Source organism: Triturus cristatus, chromosome 6 (genome assembly GCF_964204655.1).
Source record: "Triturus cristatus chromosome 6, aTriCri1.1, whole genome shotgun sequence".
Classification (NCBI taxonomy): domain Eukaryota; kingdom Metazoa; phylum Chordata; class Amphibia; order Caudata; family Salamandridae; genus Triturus; species Triturus cristatus.
In genome coordinates this window covers 1,843,037,416-1,843,057,324 of record NC_140589.1, presented here as the reverse complement: position 1 = coordinate 1,843,057,324, position 19,909 = coordinate 1,843,037,416, and the positions used below count along the sequence as shown (strand labels likewise).

The 19,909-nt window shown below is 45.8% G+C and overlaps 1 protein-coding gene across 1 annotated transcript in view; it reads right to left on the bottom strand.

Moving 5' to 3' along the window:
* The window catches only part of LOC146822167 (E3 ubiquitin-protein ligase RNF19A-like), a 226,972-nt gene that overhangs the window by 169,781 nt on the left and 37,282 nt on the right, over nucleotides 1–19,909 (bottom strand). Inside the window, exon 2 of the mRNA XM_085613301.1 lies at nucleotides 18,213–19,099. Within this exon, the coding sequence (XP_085469427.1) occupies nucleotides 18,213–18,697 (485 nt within the window). The 5' untranslated portion in view covers nucleotides 18,698–19,099. The remainder of the gene's footprint in view (nucleotides 1–18,212; nucleotides 19,100–19,909) is intronic.

Below are 19,909 nucleotides of genomic sequence, written 5' to 3'. Positions count from 1 at the left end.
AGACATCCTGCAGTAAAAGTATGATAAAGTCTGTTAATAATTCATAACATGCAGAACCATTTCACCGTAGGACATCAAATTATGAGTGCATCTAGAAGTATTTGTTTTCTAAGTGATAGTTTTCAAACAAGAATTTAGAAACATTCATTCTTCACTGCACCCTGATAACAATGCCAATAGTGTACGAAGAGGCAAGTCAGTTTTCATGCACTTTTTTGGGGCCGGGGTTTCTGTTATACATGAACAACATATGGTTTATTAAATCAAACTCTGAAGAAGGCTTTGTACGACACACATCCTCATATGTGATAATGAAGTAAAAGGAGGGAAAGTGAAATAAAACAATTGCCTAGGATCACACAGTTTGGTTAAGCGGAGAAGCTGGGATTAATCCCACATTTTTGGTTTCACATTGTGCATTTCCGACACTAGATGTATACACCTAGCTTCACTTACAGCCACCTTACCACAAACTCCTCCCGAAACCCCGACCGCCACCTTGCTGGTATCAATGCGGCCCTCGGTGACATCACAGACCAAATTTGTGGCCCCTGGGAAAATGCTTGTGAGTACCCATGCATTAGCACATCAATGCCTGAGTAATTGGCTTTTGCAGTGCTTGTTTACTCATATGCCATGTTCTGTGTTTGCCTTCCTGCTCCAGCACACCTGCCCGACAGTTCTACGCTAGGAGGTGTTGCTGTCACTCACTATAGCAATGGTTGTTCCTTGACCAACAGGTTTTCTTGCACAAATTCATCCCTGTCGTGCATTCATGTTTCATTCCTTAAGAAGCCCACCTGGGGGGCTCCAACCCCCCAGAAGACTCCTAAGCCCTTTAAAAGTGACACCTGTTCAATTCATCTCTCATCTGCCTGATTCCTTTCAAGATGCTTGCTTGCAGTTACACATACATGGTTTATGGTTATACCTCTTGGTACCAAGAGCAGCTCACACATCCTCACATTCAACTGCGGCCACATTCTATCTTTATCGATTGCAAGTGAATCCTTCATCCTTCTGAGCCCCAGCATGCAGCGACAGTTCCTATTAAGCTGCATTTCCGTTTACGGCGTACGTGTCATTTTTCGGTCTCGCCTACATGGCACATGCGCTGTGCTGCAAGACGTAGGGCCCGATTCACAGAACAAACTTAAGACTAAATCCTAAACTTAGTACCATTCTGCTATTCACAGAATGCACCTAGTACTTCTGGTATTCACAGAATGAACTTACTACTTTTGCTATTCACAGAATGAACTTAGTACTTTTGCTATTCACAGAATGGATTTACGACTACTAAACTTACGTCCGCACTCGGGCCGGAAATTCCGGCCTGGAGGCGGAGCTTCCGGCCCGGAGGCGGAGCTTACGGCCCGGAGGCGGGGCTTCCGGGCCGGAGGCGGAGCTTACGGCCCGGAGGTGGGGATTCCGGCCGATTTAGCCATGGCCGAAATCTCCACCTCCGGGCCGGAAGCTCCGCCTCCGGCCCGGAAGCCCCGCCTCCGGGCCGGAAGCTCCGCCTCCGGGCCGGAAGCTCCGCCTCCGGGCCGGAATTTCCGGCCCGAGTGCGGACGTAAGTTTAGTAGTCGTAAATCCATTCTGTGAATAGCAAAAGTCCTAAGTTCATTCTGTGAATAGCAAAAGTAGTAAGTTCATTCTGTGAATACCAGAAGTACTAGGTGCATTCTGTGAATACCAGAATGGTACTAAGTTTAGGATTTAGTCTTAAGTTTGTTCTGTGAATCGGGCCCGTATTGTTTACATCTCAGTGGGCTTACACTCGACGTCAGCAAACCATTAGTTGTTTCCGTTGTCACTCTCATTTGCAATCTTTCGATTTCTTAGCTCCAGAAGGTTTCCCTTCCTTTCGTGTGCGAGCCCCTCCCTGGAGCTTGGGCCTACTAAATGTGTTGGCCTCGCATTTGTGCTTCCTCGTCTTTTTGCAATGCATTGCTTTTTTATTTTATTAGTGTTTTGCTATTATTCCTGCACTGCAATGTGCTTTTCTACTTTTAACGCAGGCTTCTTATTTATGTTGCTTTCACCATATCTGCTGTCTCTATTGACGCTTTAGTTACTTACACCCACAACTGTTCTACTCCACGATGCTCCACTCCATTCCATCTCACTCTACTCTACGCCACTCCACACCACTCTACGCCACTCCATTTTACTCTACCCCACTCCACTCTACTCTACCCCACTCCACTCCACTCTGTGCCACTCCACTCCACGTTACTCCACTGTACTCTACGAAACTCCATTCTACGCCACTGCACTCCATTCGATTCCATTCTACTTTACTCCACTCCACTCTACGCCACTCCACTTTACTCTGCCCCACTCCACTCTACTCTATGCCACTCCACTCCACGTTACTCCACTGTACTCTACGAAACTCCATTCTACGCCACTCCACTTTACTCTACCCCACTCCATTCTACTTTACCCCACTCCACTCCACTCTACTCTATGCCATTCCACTCCACGTTACTCCACTGTACTCTACGAAACTCCATTCTACGCCACTGCACTCCATTCGATTCCATTCTACTTTACGCCACTCCACTCCACTCTACGCCACTCCACTTTACTCTGCCCCACTCCACTCTACTCTATGCCACTCCACTCCACATTACTCCACTGTACTCTACGAAACTCCCTTCTACGCCACTCCACTTTACTCTACCCCACTCCACTCTACTCTACCCCACTCCACTCCACTCCACTCTATGCCACTCCACGTTACTCCACTGTACTCTACGAAACTCCATTCTACGCCACTGCACTCCATTCGATTCCATTCTACTTTACGCCACTCCACTCTACGCCACTCCACTTTACTCTACGCCACTCTACGCCACTCCACTGAACTCCACTCTATTCTACACTACTCTACGCCAATCCACTCCAGTCTACTTTGCTGTATGCTACTCCACTCTACACCTCTACACTCTATGCCACTCAAATCCATATCACTCCACTATACTCAACAGCACTCCACTCCACTCCACCCCCCACAATGGCACTCTAAACCATTCCACTCTATGCTACTCAATGCCTCTCTATGCCACCATACTTTATGCCACTCTTTGCCAGTGCACTGCACGCCACTCCACTCTATGTCACTCTACACCACTCTATTCTACGCCACTCTGCTCTAGAACACTCTACGCCACTCTAATCTACACCATTCCACTCTATGCCACTCTTCTCTACGCTACTCCAGTCTATGCCATACTGCAATATACCAGTCTACTTTACTCTACTCGATGCCACTCTACTGTGGGCCACTCTACACTTTCAGTCCACTGTATACAACTCCACTATACGCTACTCCCTTCGACTCCACTCTACTCTCCCCTATGCCACTCTCCCCTATGCCACTCTACCCCACGCCACTCTACTTTAAGCGGCTCCACTCCACACTATGCTATTCTACGCCACTCAATTCTACGCCACTCTATGCCACTCCATGCCACCCTTCTAACCTCCACGCTCCTCTAGACCACTCTTCTCTATGCCACACCACTAGCTTTTAGCCATGCTGCACAGCAGCCACTCTACTCTATGTCACTCCACTCCATGCCACCCTTCTCACAACCACTCTCCTCTACACCACTATTCTCTACGCCACACCACTAGCTTTTAGCCATGCTGCACAGCAGCCACGCTGCTGCACAACATGGCTAAGAGACACTGGCAAAGCCAATAGCTCTCACATAGGTGAGATCTATTGGCTTTGCTAAAGCTTGTTTAATGGAAGCCCCTACTAGTCGCTCCAGGTCAGTACCGGTGCAGAGGGGAAGGAGTAATGTTCTGACCACTCCATGTGGGAGAGAAACTTGGAACTGTTCAAAGTGTTTTACATAATGGGGCGGTTTTACTTTGGCTCTTAGCCAGACTTCTTTACTATACGGAACACTCAAGAAATCAAGTGTGTGTCACTCTTCTTTAAACCACTTCAGTATGGTAAGAGACACAAGTGTAAACACATAAATAAAAAATTGTATTTCCAATCAATCTGCAGTGAATCAGTTCTCAGCTGAGCGAGGCTTCCTCACGCGAGAACAGCGTTTTCAACCACTGCTGCTAAGACAATGTCTACTCAAGTGACATGCTTCGATGCTTGTGTTTTTTTAGTTTACCACTATAATATCACATCCCCCAGTGGCATGACCAAAGCTAACTCAATATAACATTTCTTGCTGTACTTTCACACAGATTCCTCACAAACATATGTGGGTGTCCCTTCTTTTTTTCCATTCCTCTGTCAATTGCCCTTTTTCTACCTCATAGGAGCAAAGACCCCTTGAGAAGGTCGTGGTCTTCTCTTGTGGTGCTGGGGATGTAGCAGTTCTCAAGGTGATCAGCCCTCAGAAATACCTCGTCGCCAACTGAAGAAAGCCAAAAAAACACTCTAAGATTTCCACCTAGAAATAAAATGTTGAGTATCTGATGCCGTCAAGAAGGACGTTGGGTCAGTGGTATCACCAAAGGAAGGAAATTGGACTACATTTGGTACATAAGACCAGAAGAAAACTCCACATTGTTTAAATGAGAGATACTTGGGGTGGGCCACAACACAGGGTGAATATATTTGCATTTATATAGCACTAGCCTAGCTAGGAAGCAATGGAGTGAGTACATGTAAGGTGTTGGGAAACAATCTACAAGATCATGTAAGTCAAGTGGGGATTGTACAAATACATGTCATGGTTTTCAGCACTGTGAGATTGAAACAAACATTGTGGAGTCAAGGGCTAATGCAAGGATTCAAAGCAGCTGCTCCAGGTCCCAACGTCATCAGCTACAGCTACTAATCACAGACACAACTGGCTCAATACAGACTGCTGATATTTAATAACATGCTAAAAAGAATGTTTGCTGAGACATTGCTTGAGGGAACTCACACTGTATGCACCTCAGTAAGTTACTTTTCAAAATGTCTAGAAGTCTCTGGGTGGATGATTTCTGGAAATGGAGATAGTGTGGAGAGGGTTCTTGAGGAAATTGTGATACATAATGGATGGCAGTTAACGTCCCAAAATACTTTGCAGTTTCTGGGTCGTTCTGGTGTGAAGCATAGAGAATAACCCACAAGGGTATGGACAAGTGGAAAGATTTAATAGGGTTTTAAAGCAGGCTATCTCGACGAAAGAGGCAGGGAGGCATTAGGGTCTAGTCTCACTGAGCGATGGCGGTGAGCTACTCAGAACTATTGAGCGGGTAAAAGTTTCAAAGATGCGGAAAATGAAAAGGAAGAGTTAAAATTACTACTATACCGGCACGTGGCCTTGTGGTCCTCTTTTGAAAGGATAAGATGGTTCAGATTTTGGTGTCGGAAGCTGTGGTCAAAGGAAGGTTAGAGGGATACAGGAGTGAGAAAGGTAAGTGCAGTAGTCAACAGAGAGACGTGTTATAGTTTGAGGAGAGTGACAAAATGTGCCACAGTGTCTGTGTCCTGGTGAGATGCGTGAGAGTAATAAGTAGTCCGAATGGGGAGGTGATCTGAGGGATGATCAGGCATGTGTGGGAGCATGTTGATATCCCTTTTGTTGGTGGTGGCCTCGATGATCCTCTGGCTAATGAGACTGTAGTTGTAAGATTATGAGAGCCGTGAGCGGCGGATTTGCCACCAAAATTGAGGAAGTATTTAATGCCCTTGAAGTGGTGCATGCACATTTGCATGTTTTGAGTCTTGTAGTCTTTGTTATTTATTAATGTGTGAGTTTTAAATCAAGTTGTCAAAAAATAACTGTCAGGACAGCATGATATTTCCCAGATCAAGTTTTCGATTGATTCTTTATTGTTATCTTCAGCACTCGCGACAATCACGCATGTGCGCTGAAGGCCAAGTGTGACATTGAATGGGACCCAGAGCAGGAGATCATGACCTGGAGGGGCACACGGTGTGCAGCCCTCCTTTACTGAGCATGACTTCCATCAGCACACCACCATGGTGATGGCAGAAATAGATTATAGTGGTAGGACCGGCCTTTTCAACAGTCACCTGTCAGGGAGAGTAGCCTACAGACCTTTCTTGTTCTACATTGGTCAATTCACTTGAACAGGATCCTTGGCTCTGTTCATGTAGGACATGGATGGCGCATGTCTGATTACCAACTGTATGTACAGAAGAATATGCCTGGAGCGTGTGTGCTGTGCATGGCTGTGACAGCCAAAAGCTCCATTTTTATTTCTGTTCATAGAAGGCCCGTCTTCCATTCCTCCCCATTCACTCTCAGGCACTTCTGTCTGTCCTTGGCACTCCCATCCAGGGACGGGCTGGCCTATAAGGCAATCAGGCAGTGCCCGATGGGTCGGTCTCAAAGGTCGGTCTGTGGTCCTGTGTTTTTGGCTGTTTGTGGTCCTGTTTTATAAACTGCCCAGAGAGTGTTTACTATTAATTTCCCTGATATAAAAACAAATATTGCCTGCAGCAAGCTCAAATCCATTCAGTCGTCCAAACCTTACAAAACACCTATACAGCGTATCTTTACAAGTTCAAAACTGCACCAATCTACAAACATGGACCAATGTTTGTAGCTATCTAATTCACAATTGAGGGCCACTTTTATGTTGGTGCCCGGGCCTATTTCCAGTCCAGGTCCTACCCTGCGCCCATCCAGCTCTAACTCCTCACAGGAGTGTTCAATGGGAACCTCACCCGTAGCTGTCATGGCCTACTTCAGAAGAGGAGATGCAGTTCAGAATCAGGACATCAGCAGGAGCGTGGAAGGTAAATATAAGAGAAAGTGGCTTGAACGTTTGTGTTTGTATGTGTGTATAAGCTTGCATAGGACTGCATGCCTGGGGTGTGTGTTTTGCACTTGTAATCGTCCATGGCATGATTCCCAGTGACCACGAAGGGTAAAATTCAGGGCTTCACTAAATAGCGGTGTTTCTTGAAAACCTCTGGGCAACCACGAGATGATGCCCTTCCCTGGTAAAATGCTGTCCCTCAAACGATGATGGCACATTTTGGCAACTTGAGGGCATCCATCACATGATGATCCTGCCAGGTAAAATGATTCCCCTTGCGTTATGAGGGTATTCCTTGGCAACTTCTGGTTATTGCTTTTCCTGGTGGTAATTATTGGCATATTGAGAACATCCATGTTATCATGGTGTGAACCTCAGGCGTAATGCTGACCCTGGCATACAGGTGGTAGTTCCTGGCATATTGTGGCCATTCATGGGATGAGAGAGCCTAGCTGTGAACATAATTTGGCCTGGACATACTGCTTACCATTCCTGATATATTGTCGGTGTTCATGGAGCAATGCAGCCCACCTCTGACATCTTGGGAAAAGTAAAGTGATGGACAGAATGCTTGAATCAGTCATAGCCACTGGTAATTACTCTGTGCCCCATTCAGGAATTGTTTGTTTGTGCCCACTATGCCACTCCAGACATTGAGCACACTGTGCCCACTGGGAACAGTGCCGCCCTTCTTTGTTTTACACCCATCAAATAATGTCGGCTCTCTCAGTATGATGGTAATTCTTGGCATACCATGTGCATCAATTGCACAGAGGCGGTTTGGGCAGTGCGGTGGTAAAATGTGTCCTATTGCAGACATTCACTGCAGACATGAGATGAACAGGAGAGAGTGAGTGGGACAGGGACAGAAAATAGGCCAACTCTTTGACCTAGAATCTAACCCTGACCAGGTGGAGCCTGATGACTCCCACCTGGACAATTCAGGCCTTTCCTGAGGAGAACACAGGGGCTTAGAGGAAGCCCCCTTTGATCCTCCTGGGAAGGTGCAGAGTAGACCAAGGAGGTCTAGATCCTCCTCTGCAGAATCCAGTGGCTCAGGACAGTCAGCAGGGACCTCCATTTCTCAGAGAAGGGGGAACTCATTGGATAGGGAGCACCAACTCCTGCAGCTTGAGAAAGCAAGGCTTAGGCTCGGGCAAGAGCAGTTGGCTCTTGACAAAGAGTCCCTAGAAGTCCAGAGAGATAGGAAAAAGTTAGGACTAGAGTCCCATGGTGGCAGCAACAGTGTCCCTAGAGTTAAGGGACATTCCTTTGAACATAGGAGACGTAACACCCAAGGTTCACTCCTTCAGTGGTGGCAATTCTTAACATATTGTGGACATCTATGGCATAATGTTGTTCACACTTGCTCTAATACTGGCACTTATGTGATGGTGGTCATGATGATGCCCACTCTGCATAATACCGGCCCTGGCTTAATGGAGATAATGCCAAGCATATTGTGGGCCCCCTTGGTATGAGCAAAGGCACAAATGTGAATACCTTTGACTACATCAAGGTGCAGGCCAGCTGAAAGAAGAGAGGAGCCAGGGCAAGTAAACATACGTCATGGGCATGGTGGCGCACTTGGTTATCTAGCCCTCTCTCCTAAACCTATCTTTGCAAAGGTCCTGGTTTTGGAGCAAGGGTTGGTATGGATGAAACCTATTGCATTTGTAAGTGCTTGTTGTTATGTGATGCTTTTCTTTAGATCAGCACTGAAAGTACTTAGAGGACCAGTGTGAATACAGCTAAAGTTTACTGAGGGCACTACATCAAATGGTTTCTAGATAAAGGGGGATCCATAGCCTGAAGCAGCATGCTGAGGCATTTAGATACACAAAAAAAATGGCTAACCAGAAGTGCTTCTGCATTATTCAGGGGTGTCAGTGGAAAGGTGACCGTGAAGCCTTTTCCATGACAGATTGCGACTGCTCCTCCCCATGCCGTGACTCGGACGCATCTTTCGATGCAGTGATGCTGCGCTGGCAAGTCCACCAGCAGTAATTAATTCTGAACTGAGAGCCAGGACTGGGTCACAAACAGGCGGCACACTCTCTGGGTCTGAATGAAGCAAGCATCTCTTCCTACATGGCTACATTCAGGGTGGGAGTTCACAGGGGCATCTGAACGCCTCTTACTAGCCTGATCAATGCCTCGTTGGACTTATAATTTGCATTGTTTTATTAAGCATCAGTTAGCCAATTGCAGTTGTTAGCATAAAGGGGAGCACTTGGTATAAGAGGGGGGTTGATAGTGACACTGTGGTACCAATAGGGGGCTCTATTCAGAGGTGGATCAATCTTTACATACATCCCAAAGGATACTCGGCCACACAGCAGAAGCTCTAGTGTTAAGAGACGAGTGTGGAGGATCACAACATACCTGCATCACTGCGCTTGAGTGGGGTGAACCGGCGTGGTGTCTAGCATGTCTATAGTCTCACATTATTATTCACCCTATTCCGTCCACCTCTTAGCATGCACCCTTTGATGTTCATGGTGCTACCACAGATGATCATCAAGATAGCAGCTGAAATAGCGGATAGAACACCGGAGGATCACTCCTTCACCATAGTTCGATGGACCGAGAACACCAGCAGGCTGTACTTTTGTTCGTACTTAGAACAAACAGGAAATATTGTAATACTTTAAAAGGATTGTTAATGTTCAGATAATTACACGCAGTCACATACATTCATGTGTTTAAATGTTTTGTCGTGCATTGTTTTATTATCATTTTCAGTGGCGCGTTATTGAAGTAATTGCTAATTATGTGCATGGTTTTCCTCCTCTTTTTATTCATGTTTTGTTTTAATATCACTCTTTATCTCACCACATGCAGCATTTGTTTATTGTGAGCATGTTGTTCCTTTGTTTTGTTTTTCCTTTGAAAGCAGATCTATTAACTTGCATTGTATTTATTTGGTGCCATGCCGAGAACGGCACATTTTTTGTATTTCTTTTCACTCTATTGGGACATCTGGGTGTCATGTGATATGATTTAACCACACGGTATAGTTCAAAAGCAGTCGACACACCTGTGTTTGCTAAATAGACCATTCATTAATTGATATGGTTCCCTGTTGCAGGTAAACTTAGTTATCTGCCACTGGTACACATCAGCTGTAAATGTTTTGGTTTTATTTGAAGATAATATTGTTAACACTCACGTTCCGTGCAGGTTTCTGTTGTGGGAATTTGTTGGTGCTAAAACGTTGTTTAGGACAAGGAATAAATGTTAGGGCCCTTTTTATGGTTTCTTCACATGCATATGGTTCACCAGGTTTTTTTAGGTCTCGCCTAGGCAGCGCATGCGCGCTGTCTCTTCGAGACATGCTGTATCTAAAATATGGGCTTCAAGCACCACCCATCTTATTCACGGATTCCTCTTACTGTCATTTGTAAATGCTGGCTTTTGCTTGGTGAACCACCAGGTGTTATTAAGAAAAGCCTGGTCGGGCATCTCTGTGAACTTTACATGTTAAAACTTGCAATTATGAAAATGCCCAGATTAAATAAGGATTATTTAAGGATTAAAATGGATTAAAAAGGAAGAAATCATTGCAACTTGTTCATTGTATCAATTAATTTTCGTCAGCTGTGCACCCTGGGTTCTGGGGGTCCTGACGAGGCTCCATTTGTCTTTATATATATTTATGTGCACAGACGGAGTGTGTTCCAAGGTTGCACGCATATTCATGGCCTTTGGGCACCTTCATATACCAAAGTTTTTCAAAAATTGGTGTGCAAGCTACCAATCTTGATGCATAATATAGTTTCAAAAGGCCACACTGGGACACATCAACACTGGAGATATCCTGTGGACTGAAACAACATTCAGTCATTTTGCTGCTGCAGGGGAATATTGTTTGTGGATACTGTGGCAAACCATTGGGATTTGCCTCAGTTTTTTCGATATATAAATACCCATTTTAAACCCCAGCTTCTGCTTGCAAGTGCTATTCTTTGTGCTAACAACAGCACTTGCCTGTGGAGGGCCAACTAGTTTTCTATACTTGCCTGGTACAATATGGGTCTGTTATAATAAAACAATCCAGGGCTCAGGATGGAGGTCCAACCCTGTAGTCCTCGGGCCAGCTCCCCCTCGAGGGTCCTCCTGTCCAGCTTGCCCGCAGTCTGCTACCCTTTGCTGCCTTTGGTTTGTGCCTCTTCTTTTTTTTTTTTGCTCACTCCTGCCATCTATTTTTCCTCTTTCTACTCATTCTGCCGGTTATTTTGCCTCTTCCTGCTCGTTTCTGGTCTGTATTCTGCCTCTACCTGCTCATTTCTGACCTTTATTCTGCCTTTTTCTGCTCATTTCTGACCTTTATTTTGCCTCTTTATGCTCATTTCTGACCTTTATTTTGCCTCTTTCTGCTCATTTCAGACCTGTATTCTGACGTTGCATCCACAGTGCCCAGATATCCCTAGGGGTGACAGCACTATACAAATGCTGATTGATTGGTTGATTGATTGATAGTTCTTTGGCGCTGAAGCCGGTGGTCATTGTCCGGTAACAACATTTTCCAAACAAATTGACAAAGCAATGTGGATTGCCAGGCACATCCTATTTAACATTGCCTTCTGGTACAGGTGTACAGGGAGGGCGTGATTTACAAAGGTAAACTTAGACTTCAGGTCTAAGTTTACCTTTGTGAATTGGGCCCTTAGACTTCAGGTCTAAAGTCAGACTTCAGGTCTAAAGTCAGACTTCAGGTCTAAAGTCAGACTTCAGGTCTAAAGTCAGACTTCAGGTCTAAAGTCAGACTTCAGGTCTAAAGTCAGACTTCAGGTCTAAAGTTAGACTCAGGTCTAAGTTTACCTTTGTGAATTGGGCCCTTAGACTTCAGTTCTAAAGTCAGACTTCAGGTCTAAAGTTAGACTTCAGTTCTAAAGTCAGACTTCATGTCTAAAGTTAGACTCCGGTCTAAGTTTACCTTTCTGAATAGGACCCTGAAATATTACCACACTGCACGCACTGAGCCTAGTCTGCTGATGTTTACTAGTCACAACCATGCAGCCCCACTCTATGTGGAATAAATGTGCAGTCAGAACGTTCTCTGAAATTGGGCCCTGAAGCCACGAAAACCTTGGGAAGGATCAGGAAAGGGGAGATCATGAGAAACGGAGAAGTTTATAATTAATGATGAAGCACCAGCTACAGTTCTGCCTAGTTCTGGTATCCAGATCTCCCGGAAGATAACGACAAGTTATGGACTGCCCAGAGCTGAAACACCAATGGGGCGCCAGTTCTGCACCATGAATGACATAGAGAGGAGCATGGACTTAAATCTGTGTTATCATCAGGAGAGCGGGAATTTAGACATTATTATTTTGTGTATCACAAGTCCCTATGGGCTCAATGAAGAACCGGCTTGGTCCTGCTGTACAGAACAAAAGATGTTGCAATATCCTTTTAAATCTGGATAAAGATGCACATTAAAATATGTGTCACTCACCTTCTTTTCAGTTTGAGTTTTCTATTACAGTAGAGATGAGGTTCAGATCTGGTTACCACAACCTGTAGTAAACCAGAAAAGACAGAAGCAGAATTCACCGGTGTTTGAGTCTATGCCAGCTCCTGCATCTAATAAGAGCAGAATTAGCTTATCGAGGGACTCAATCGTCATGGTAGAGGTTGGTTCACATGAACTTTTAAAGACGTGTTGCTTGAGAGGGTTTAATTCTTGAGACTGCATTAGTGGGGAGTGTACAGGCAACTTCAAGGTCACCCACAGTATTAGACAGGGGTGTGTTCTTGCTCCCGTGCTCTTCTCACTATATATATACGGGGTGGTTGCATGCCTACATGAAACCAAAGCTGATGTCCCCTTAGTTGGCACCCGTCCTGTTCCTATCTTACTCTATGCAGACGACGTGGTCCTGCTTTCAAGAACAGCTAATGGGCTGAAGCTGCTGATAGATAAATTCGTTGATTTTATGGATGATAAGAACATGGAAGTGAATTCAAAGAAAACTGTCACCATGGTAGCTGGGAAAGGTAGGGCAGTAAAGAGGACACATTTCGTTAAGGGGGAGCGGTTAGAGGAGACACAAACCTTTACATACCTGGTTATACAATTCACTGCATCAGGCTCTTGTGAATGTCAATTAGATATATCAAAAATGAAATCTTTAAGGGTAATAGAAATGATTTTTAGATTCTCTAGCAAAATAGGCCAAAAACTAATTAGAGGAATGTTGTTGCTGTATAAAGCTAAATGTCTACCAAGTGCTGCCTATGGTGCCCACCTGTGGGGTTATACAAACTGCACAAAATTGCAGTCACTGGAAAATGTGTTCTTGGCACGCTTATTGGCAATACCAAAATCTAGCTCTTCTTACATATCACATAAGGAACTGGCCGTCTCATTTTTAGAAGATGAATTATATATTAAGCCTACTATCTTGTGGCTCAGCATATGGAGCAAAATAGGGACACAGTTTACGAAGGAGATAGTTCAAGACTGTCTCACTCTAGATGCCTGGAAAAAAATAAAATGGCTTTCCCATCTAGATACTTCCCTGAGAATACTGGCCCCTGACATAGGCGTAACAGATACAGTTAAAATTCTTACCTACTGTAAAAAAGAGGTCAGGACTATACTTATGGAACAAAGAGAAAAAGAAAGAGAGAGAATCAAAATAGAGTAAAAAACATACAGTAGCTAGTTACCGACAACACCACATGTGTGAAGGCCAGCCTAACTATCTGACAATTGTTAAAAACAGCAAACAAAGATTTTATCTCACTAGATTACGTTTAGACATACTCCATGTACAGTTTGCCTTCCCAAAAAGCAGGGCATGGTCTAAAAACTCCCAAATTGTCATTGTGATGGTAAATCACGACAGAGCACAATGCACTTTATTATATTTTGTAGTTTCTATAAAGATCTTTGGAAACAATTTTTAGCCCCCCTTTTTAAAAGAGGTGCATTTGTTTTTTTATCAGGATGCTTTTAATTATTTTAAGTTCCTTGGGAAAAAGTGAGATCTGCCTGTCTGTTATACCTTATAGCACAATGGCCATAGGAAGAAGGAAAAAATTGTCACACCTCGAGGCTTTACCTTACGAGTATCCAGAACAACCCGATATCTCTTAGATATTGATTTAATAATATGACTCAAATGACTTTTTGCTCAGAAACCGGGAAGGGCTGGAGTCATATGAATAGCATTGGTTATTAAAACGCTTACCGAAGTCTCTTTTCCCGGTTAACATAAGCAGGATTTATGATTATTAAAACGGGGTTTTGCTGCCCTACCAGACTCTCCAAGAGCGGTTGGATTTGCCTAGGGGAGGTTTCCTGCTGCACGCAGCGGTTACCATAGCGATGCAGGCGCATTGGAGGGAGGGGCTGATGGAGCCTCAGACGTCGATGGCCTGCCAGTACACTATGATGGCGGCAGGAACTGTTAAGGCGGTTACGTGCCTATACTCTAGAATGCTCCTCGAAAACCTGCAGCCTCTAGCTATACTGAGGGGGAAGTGGGAGACAGATTTAGACAGGGCTATCCCTGAGACGGCCTGGGCACAGATAGTACAGCGAGCTTGGAAGAACACTAGAAACGCAAGGTTCCAACTGGTGCACTTCTACATACTCCACAGAGCATACCTGACACCTGGGAAAATCCAGAAATATTTTAATGTTGAGGAGGCGGCATGACCCAGATGCCTGAGGACTGGGGTGGAATTGGATCATATGTTATGGACTTGCCCAGCGCTGGGGCCTTACTGGAAAGAGGTGGGAGATACCCTGAATGAGGTGACTGAGAGAGGGCTGGAGTTCGATATGGCTGTTAGCATATTGCACTGGTTCCCACACACGCCCAAAACTAAAATCACGAGTAAATTCGTAGACATGGGACTTATACTAGCAAAACGAGAAATCACGAGGAGATGGAAGGCAACAGTGGGTCCGACTGGCAAACGATGGAAGGGGGAATTTCTTAAATGGGCCACCAGCGAGGGTGCACTGCGGTATCAATGGGCTCATAGGCGCAGTGATAAGAAGGCGCTGGAGGCGGCAGCTGCGTGGGAGGCGTTGGTGCAGGCACTGCGAGAGTGTGAGTCAGGGGTAGAAGGCGATGACCGAACCGAGGATGAGGGGGCTACCCCGGAGCAATCTGGGAACATCACATAACTTGAAGCATTGATATTCCTTGGACTGTATGATATTAGAGAGCAGAGATGGACGCATGCGTTGGTGAGGAGGATCGCGGGAGGGGGAGGGAGTGGGAAGCTGTATGGGGGTTAAAAATAGAGGTTTTGTTATGCAGTTTATTGGCTATGCGTCGCATAGGCCGGGAGGGGCCTTGTATGACCCTCCTTAAGTAGGGTAGGATTGGCGGGGGGCGTGTGCCTACTTTGCGGGGCGGATGGTGAAACAACTTGCGTAAGGCTGTATATGTGGTTGTGCAACAAAAAACCTATAAACTATGTTTAAAAAAAAAAAAGCAGGATTTATGATGCTATCAGGGGGAATGTTCTTTTAAGTGCATGTTAAATGAATTGTATAAAACCTATCTTGTGATTATGATGTACATTGTATACTTTTATGGTTTTATATCAATAAGCCGAAAAAAGTTTGTTGAATTGAATTGATTTGAGACTGAATTACGATTAGTTATTTTTGTTCATAGGTTATAGAACATTTCCTCCTGATGAAGCGACATTGTTATTCCCAAAACGTGTAGGGGTTGAAACAAATATGTATTTGAAAGGAATGGTTCATTTCAAGACTCTACTTTGGATCCTCTCCCCAATGGGTTGTCCTGTTCTCGGAGTTTGCGCAATGTACACAAAATAATGACCTTCCCCCTTGAAGACATACAAGATAAAGCCTTATTCACTATCATTTTAACTCCTTCCTCTCGAAGCCCTTACTGTTCGTATAGAATGCTCCTAACTAAGCGAATCCCGCACCCACTGCTCCCATCTCCCCTCTTCCCTAGGTGCCCCTGACTAAATGAACCCCGCAGCGCCCCCGTCTACATGAGTCCCCTCTCCTATCCCTGTTAAATACCGTCCCCAGGTCCACCCATTGTGTGACAGCTGCATTTAAAAGTATGAAGGTACATTCTATGCACATGATTATTCCTAATGCACTTACACACTCAACTCACATGCTCGAAACATGTGTTTTTCCTCTCTTTTACTGTGTCCAAAATTGTTTTTGCATGTGTTGTGAGACTTACCATACTGTCAATTGTACCTTTTCTTTAAAATCGATACAATGGATTTGAAGAAAAAAGAAGAAGCGTTGACTTTGGATGCTCCAGAATCAGCCCTACGCACACCAACAAAACCCAACAATACGGGAATCAAGGTTGATGCAAAATCTAAGATTTCTAAGTCGGATCACTGCTGCTGAGTTGTCCTCACCCTGAAAGTCCTCCTAGATCTTTAAAGTCACCATCATGAGGAGTTGACAACAACTCTGGTAAAATGACCTTTAGAAGCACTACAGTGAGCCCTGGCTGGTCCAAGCTTCAGATGCACAAGGCCCATTGGAAGAAACACCCTGAGTATCTGCACCAGCTGCCACTCATCCCCTGGCAGCCAGGGGCCTAAATGCATCCACTCCTCACCAGACACACAGCGAAACTTCAAGCGACAAAAATACAGCGGAGGCTTGTGGAGTCAAGGACCCAGGCTCTGGGATGTGCTGACCCTGTGTCTGAGGGAAGAGCAGACTGCTGGTCCATCAGGAGACATCTGACACAGAGCTGGCCACCCACCCACTGAGGCAAGACTTCAATGGGAACCATTGCTCACATGCTGCCAGTCCAGCCTTGTGAGTCACATACTGAAGTGCACAACCGACTGATGGAGCATGGCCGACAGGCAACAGGTGTCACCTCACAAAAATACACAATAGTAGAAGTAGTGTTAGGCTTGGTTCTCTCATAATTGCCTGGGAATTGAAAAGTGAGACACATTGTGGGCTTCTCTTGGAAGCTGTTAAACAGAGAGTGAACACAACAGGAAAAGGTTTCTCTACATATACAATATCCAACAGTACACGTTAGTGAGGGCGCTGCACGCGCATTAGAAGCAGCACGGATATGACATATAGGCCCTGATTACGAATCGGGGGAGGGGTTGAGGGCAGAATTACCGTATAGAATTCTGCTCATCTGATCACGACTGGCCAGACCCCATCTACCAGCCGGTAACATTGCATGAGGCTTTGCCTGCGACAGCAGCCATGTTTCATCCCCCCAACAAAGCTTTTCTTTGGCAAGAGGGGATCAAGGAGTGGTACCCCTGTGAACCCCTACTCTTCTCTTTCCCTCTCCTACTCCCCTGCCCTCAAAGGAAGACACTTTTCCCATTTACCACCAGTTTAGAGCAGGTGAGAAATAGGAGCGTTAAACCACTTGCAATATGGAATACCGTTTGGAATTCTGCATGGTAATCCAGGGCAGCACAGTGACTTCCCATCTCAAGGGGTCTACTCATGACAGGAAGAATTCAAAGCACAGAGACTGGTCGGTACCAGTGATTCCGGCCTGCGGCAATCTCTACGCGGAAATCTGCCTAACTCATAATCAGGGCTAGATTATGCATCAAGACAAGGCAAATTATGCAGCGGAGTGGTGCACATTTTGTTTTATAGTATTACTTCATTATTCTGTGGTTTTTACACTTGTTAACACTGTCTGGGCATTGGCTGCACCTCATTAGTACCAGTTTAACACTCAAATATAGCAATAAGCAACAGAAAGGTAACCAGTCAACCTTTGCAAAGGGCCTTCCACTGCGCTGCGCTGCAACACATAAGGCTGCATTTTAGCAACTTTTGAACCGTTTGAGTCCGAAAATACATTTTTTTTTAAATCTGCAGATTATGCAGCAAATGATGGATTATGTGGCAAATTCAGCAAATCTTTAAATATGCTAAAATCACTGCGGCTGCACAATCGCATAATTCCAGTGGCCCTGGCTATAGTTTGGTACTGTAATGCAAACACAACTGCTCTGTTTACCTGCACACATCATTATTTGACCATTACAGCATTCAACACTTCCTACCACCGGTTTTCACACAAATACACACACAAAACACACACTCGCGCGCATACCCCATACACATGAACATGAGTCCACTGGGCAATGGGCTGACTAATTATCATGGACAAGTGTAAGCAGTTTGGTCCAGACATCCAACCTCACCAAACACAAACCAGGAACATCCAGTAAACCACACCACACTGAAGGTGACACAGTGACCTCACACACAAACCTAACCCTTCACACCACTAAGAGCTCATCTTCACAAGCTATATCAGTCCCTGGTCTGTGATGCAGGCCTCCTAGTCAGTCCAAACGAGCAAGAGTAGTTCAGTACCTTATCACAGGAGGAGCGTCTGCTCTACAGATGCCACAAAAACAAGCATTGGTAATGGATGGACCATGAAGATCTCTGCTCTTACCTGCAGTCCGGGGCCGGGCACCATCTGCTGTCAGGGTCCGATGCCAGGAGCCTGCGCAGCAGGTACTCCTCGTAGCGCTCCAGCAGGGTTGTGTCCGGGAGCAGATGGTGCACGTCCCATGGGTGCAGTGCCTCCGGGCACTGCGGGCAGGCAATCTCCACCCGGCTCTCCATGATCTCAATCCGGAGGTACTGCTGCAGGCAGTCCAGGCAGCTCAGGTGCGGGCAGGAGGACAACGCTGGGAAGGCGCTCCGCGGCTGTGGTAAGAAGCACAGTGGGCACTCCAGGACATCTGCCAAGGGGGCACTGCCCAAAACGTGGTACAATGGCGCCACGCCCTCACTGGGGGTCAGCGTTAAGTGGACCTCCTCCCGGCTCTTAGCCACTGTCCTCTCCTCCCCGGCTGTGGGCTCTCGCTTGGACTTGGGCTTCCGCCCAAAGAAGCCCAAGATGCTGAGCTGGGGAGACTGCTTTGGCCTCTTCATGGTGAGCAGGAGGCCTTCCACGCACCGCTGGGTACACGTGGGCGATGTAAAGAGCCAGGCCCCGGCAAGTGGATCAATCCTAGAAACAGCCTAATCCATGGTGGTAAGTAGGTGATGGCCTAGGGCACTAGCCAGCAGGGGGGACACATCAATCAGATTTCAATTCTCATTGAACCTGTGACTGCAAGTGAGGATCAAAAGATGGCTTCACCTGGGAGGGTGCAATCCTTGCACTGATCCTTCCTACTGCAAGATGGACTCTCTGTCTTTGAGATAAGCCATGTCATCCATAGATCTCCTGTCCAATCCGACTGTCACTTGACGGGATCGTCTCCTTTGCCGCTCCATAGGTTCGGCATCCATGGATCCATCGCTTCTCCCACCTTCAGACACAACCAGAACCTGTGGAGAGAGGAAAGAAAAAGTGAATGTTCACGTTGGAGCACTTGCTCGTGGGGACCCACCTGCTTCTAGGTGCTGCAAGTTTTGGGAGCATACACAAAATGAGATAAAAGGGAAAAAAAGTGGCTTTTCCAGAAAGAATGGGACATATTTACTACGAAGTGGCAGAGCATGGCATTAGCCTCCTTGGCTTAATGCTGCGATCTGCCACTTCTGAAACGCAGGGCTGCACCGTATTTACAACATTATGGTGCAGCTCTGCATTTCCCCCTGCACTGGCGCTAAATGTATGCGCCCAGCGCCAATGCAGACACCCTTGCATAGTGCAAGGGTGTCTGCGTTTCAGGGGAAAATCTTTAAATGGTGTTTTGTAACTTCTATGTGTCCTGCTTAATGCAGCACACACAGAAGTTTCAAAACGTCATTTTTTCTTATTGATTGTTTATATACAGAAAGGGTCACCTTCATGCACATAAACAATCAATGGCCTTTTGCTGTTTCTGTGTGTGCTGCACAACGCAGCACACACTGAAACAGAAAAAACGAGGCGAAATTAAAAATGTTTCCTTGTTGCGCCTGTTTAAGACCAGGTTTTCCCTAGTCTTAATTTTGGCACTGCCCCTGTAAATAGGGGGCAGTTTAAAAGTCACTGGGTGTTGCGGCGGAACGCCCACTGAAACACCAATTGCCCTCCCCTTTCACGCTAAGTAAAGCGTGAAAGGGGGCCCTATTCACTCGCTTAACACTGCCTTGTGAATAAGGCGGAGCCCCCATTGAAACCACAACATCGTGAAACGTGACGCTGTGGTG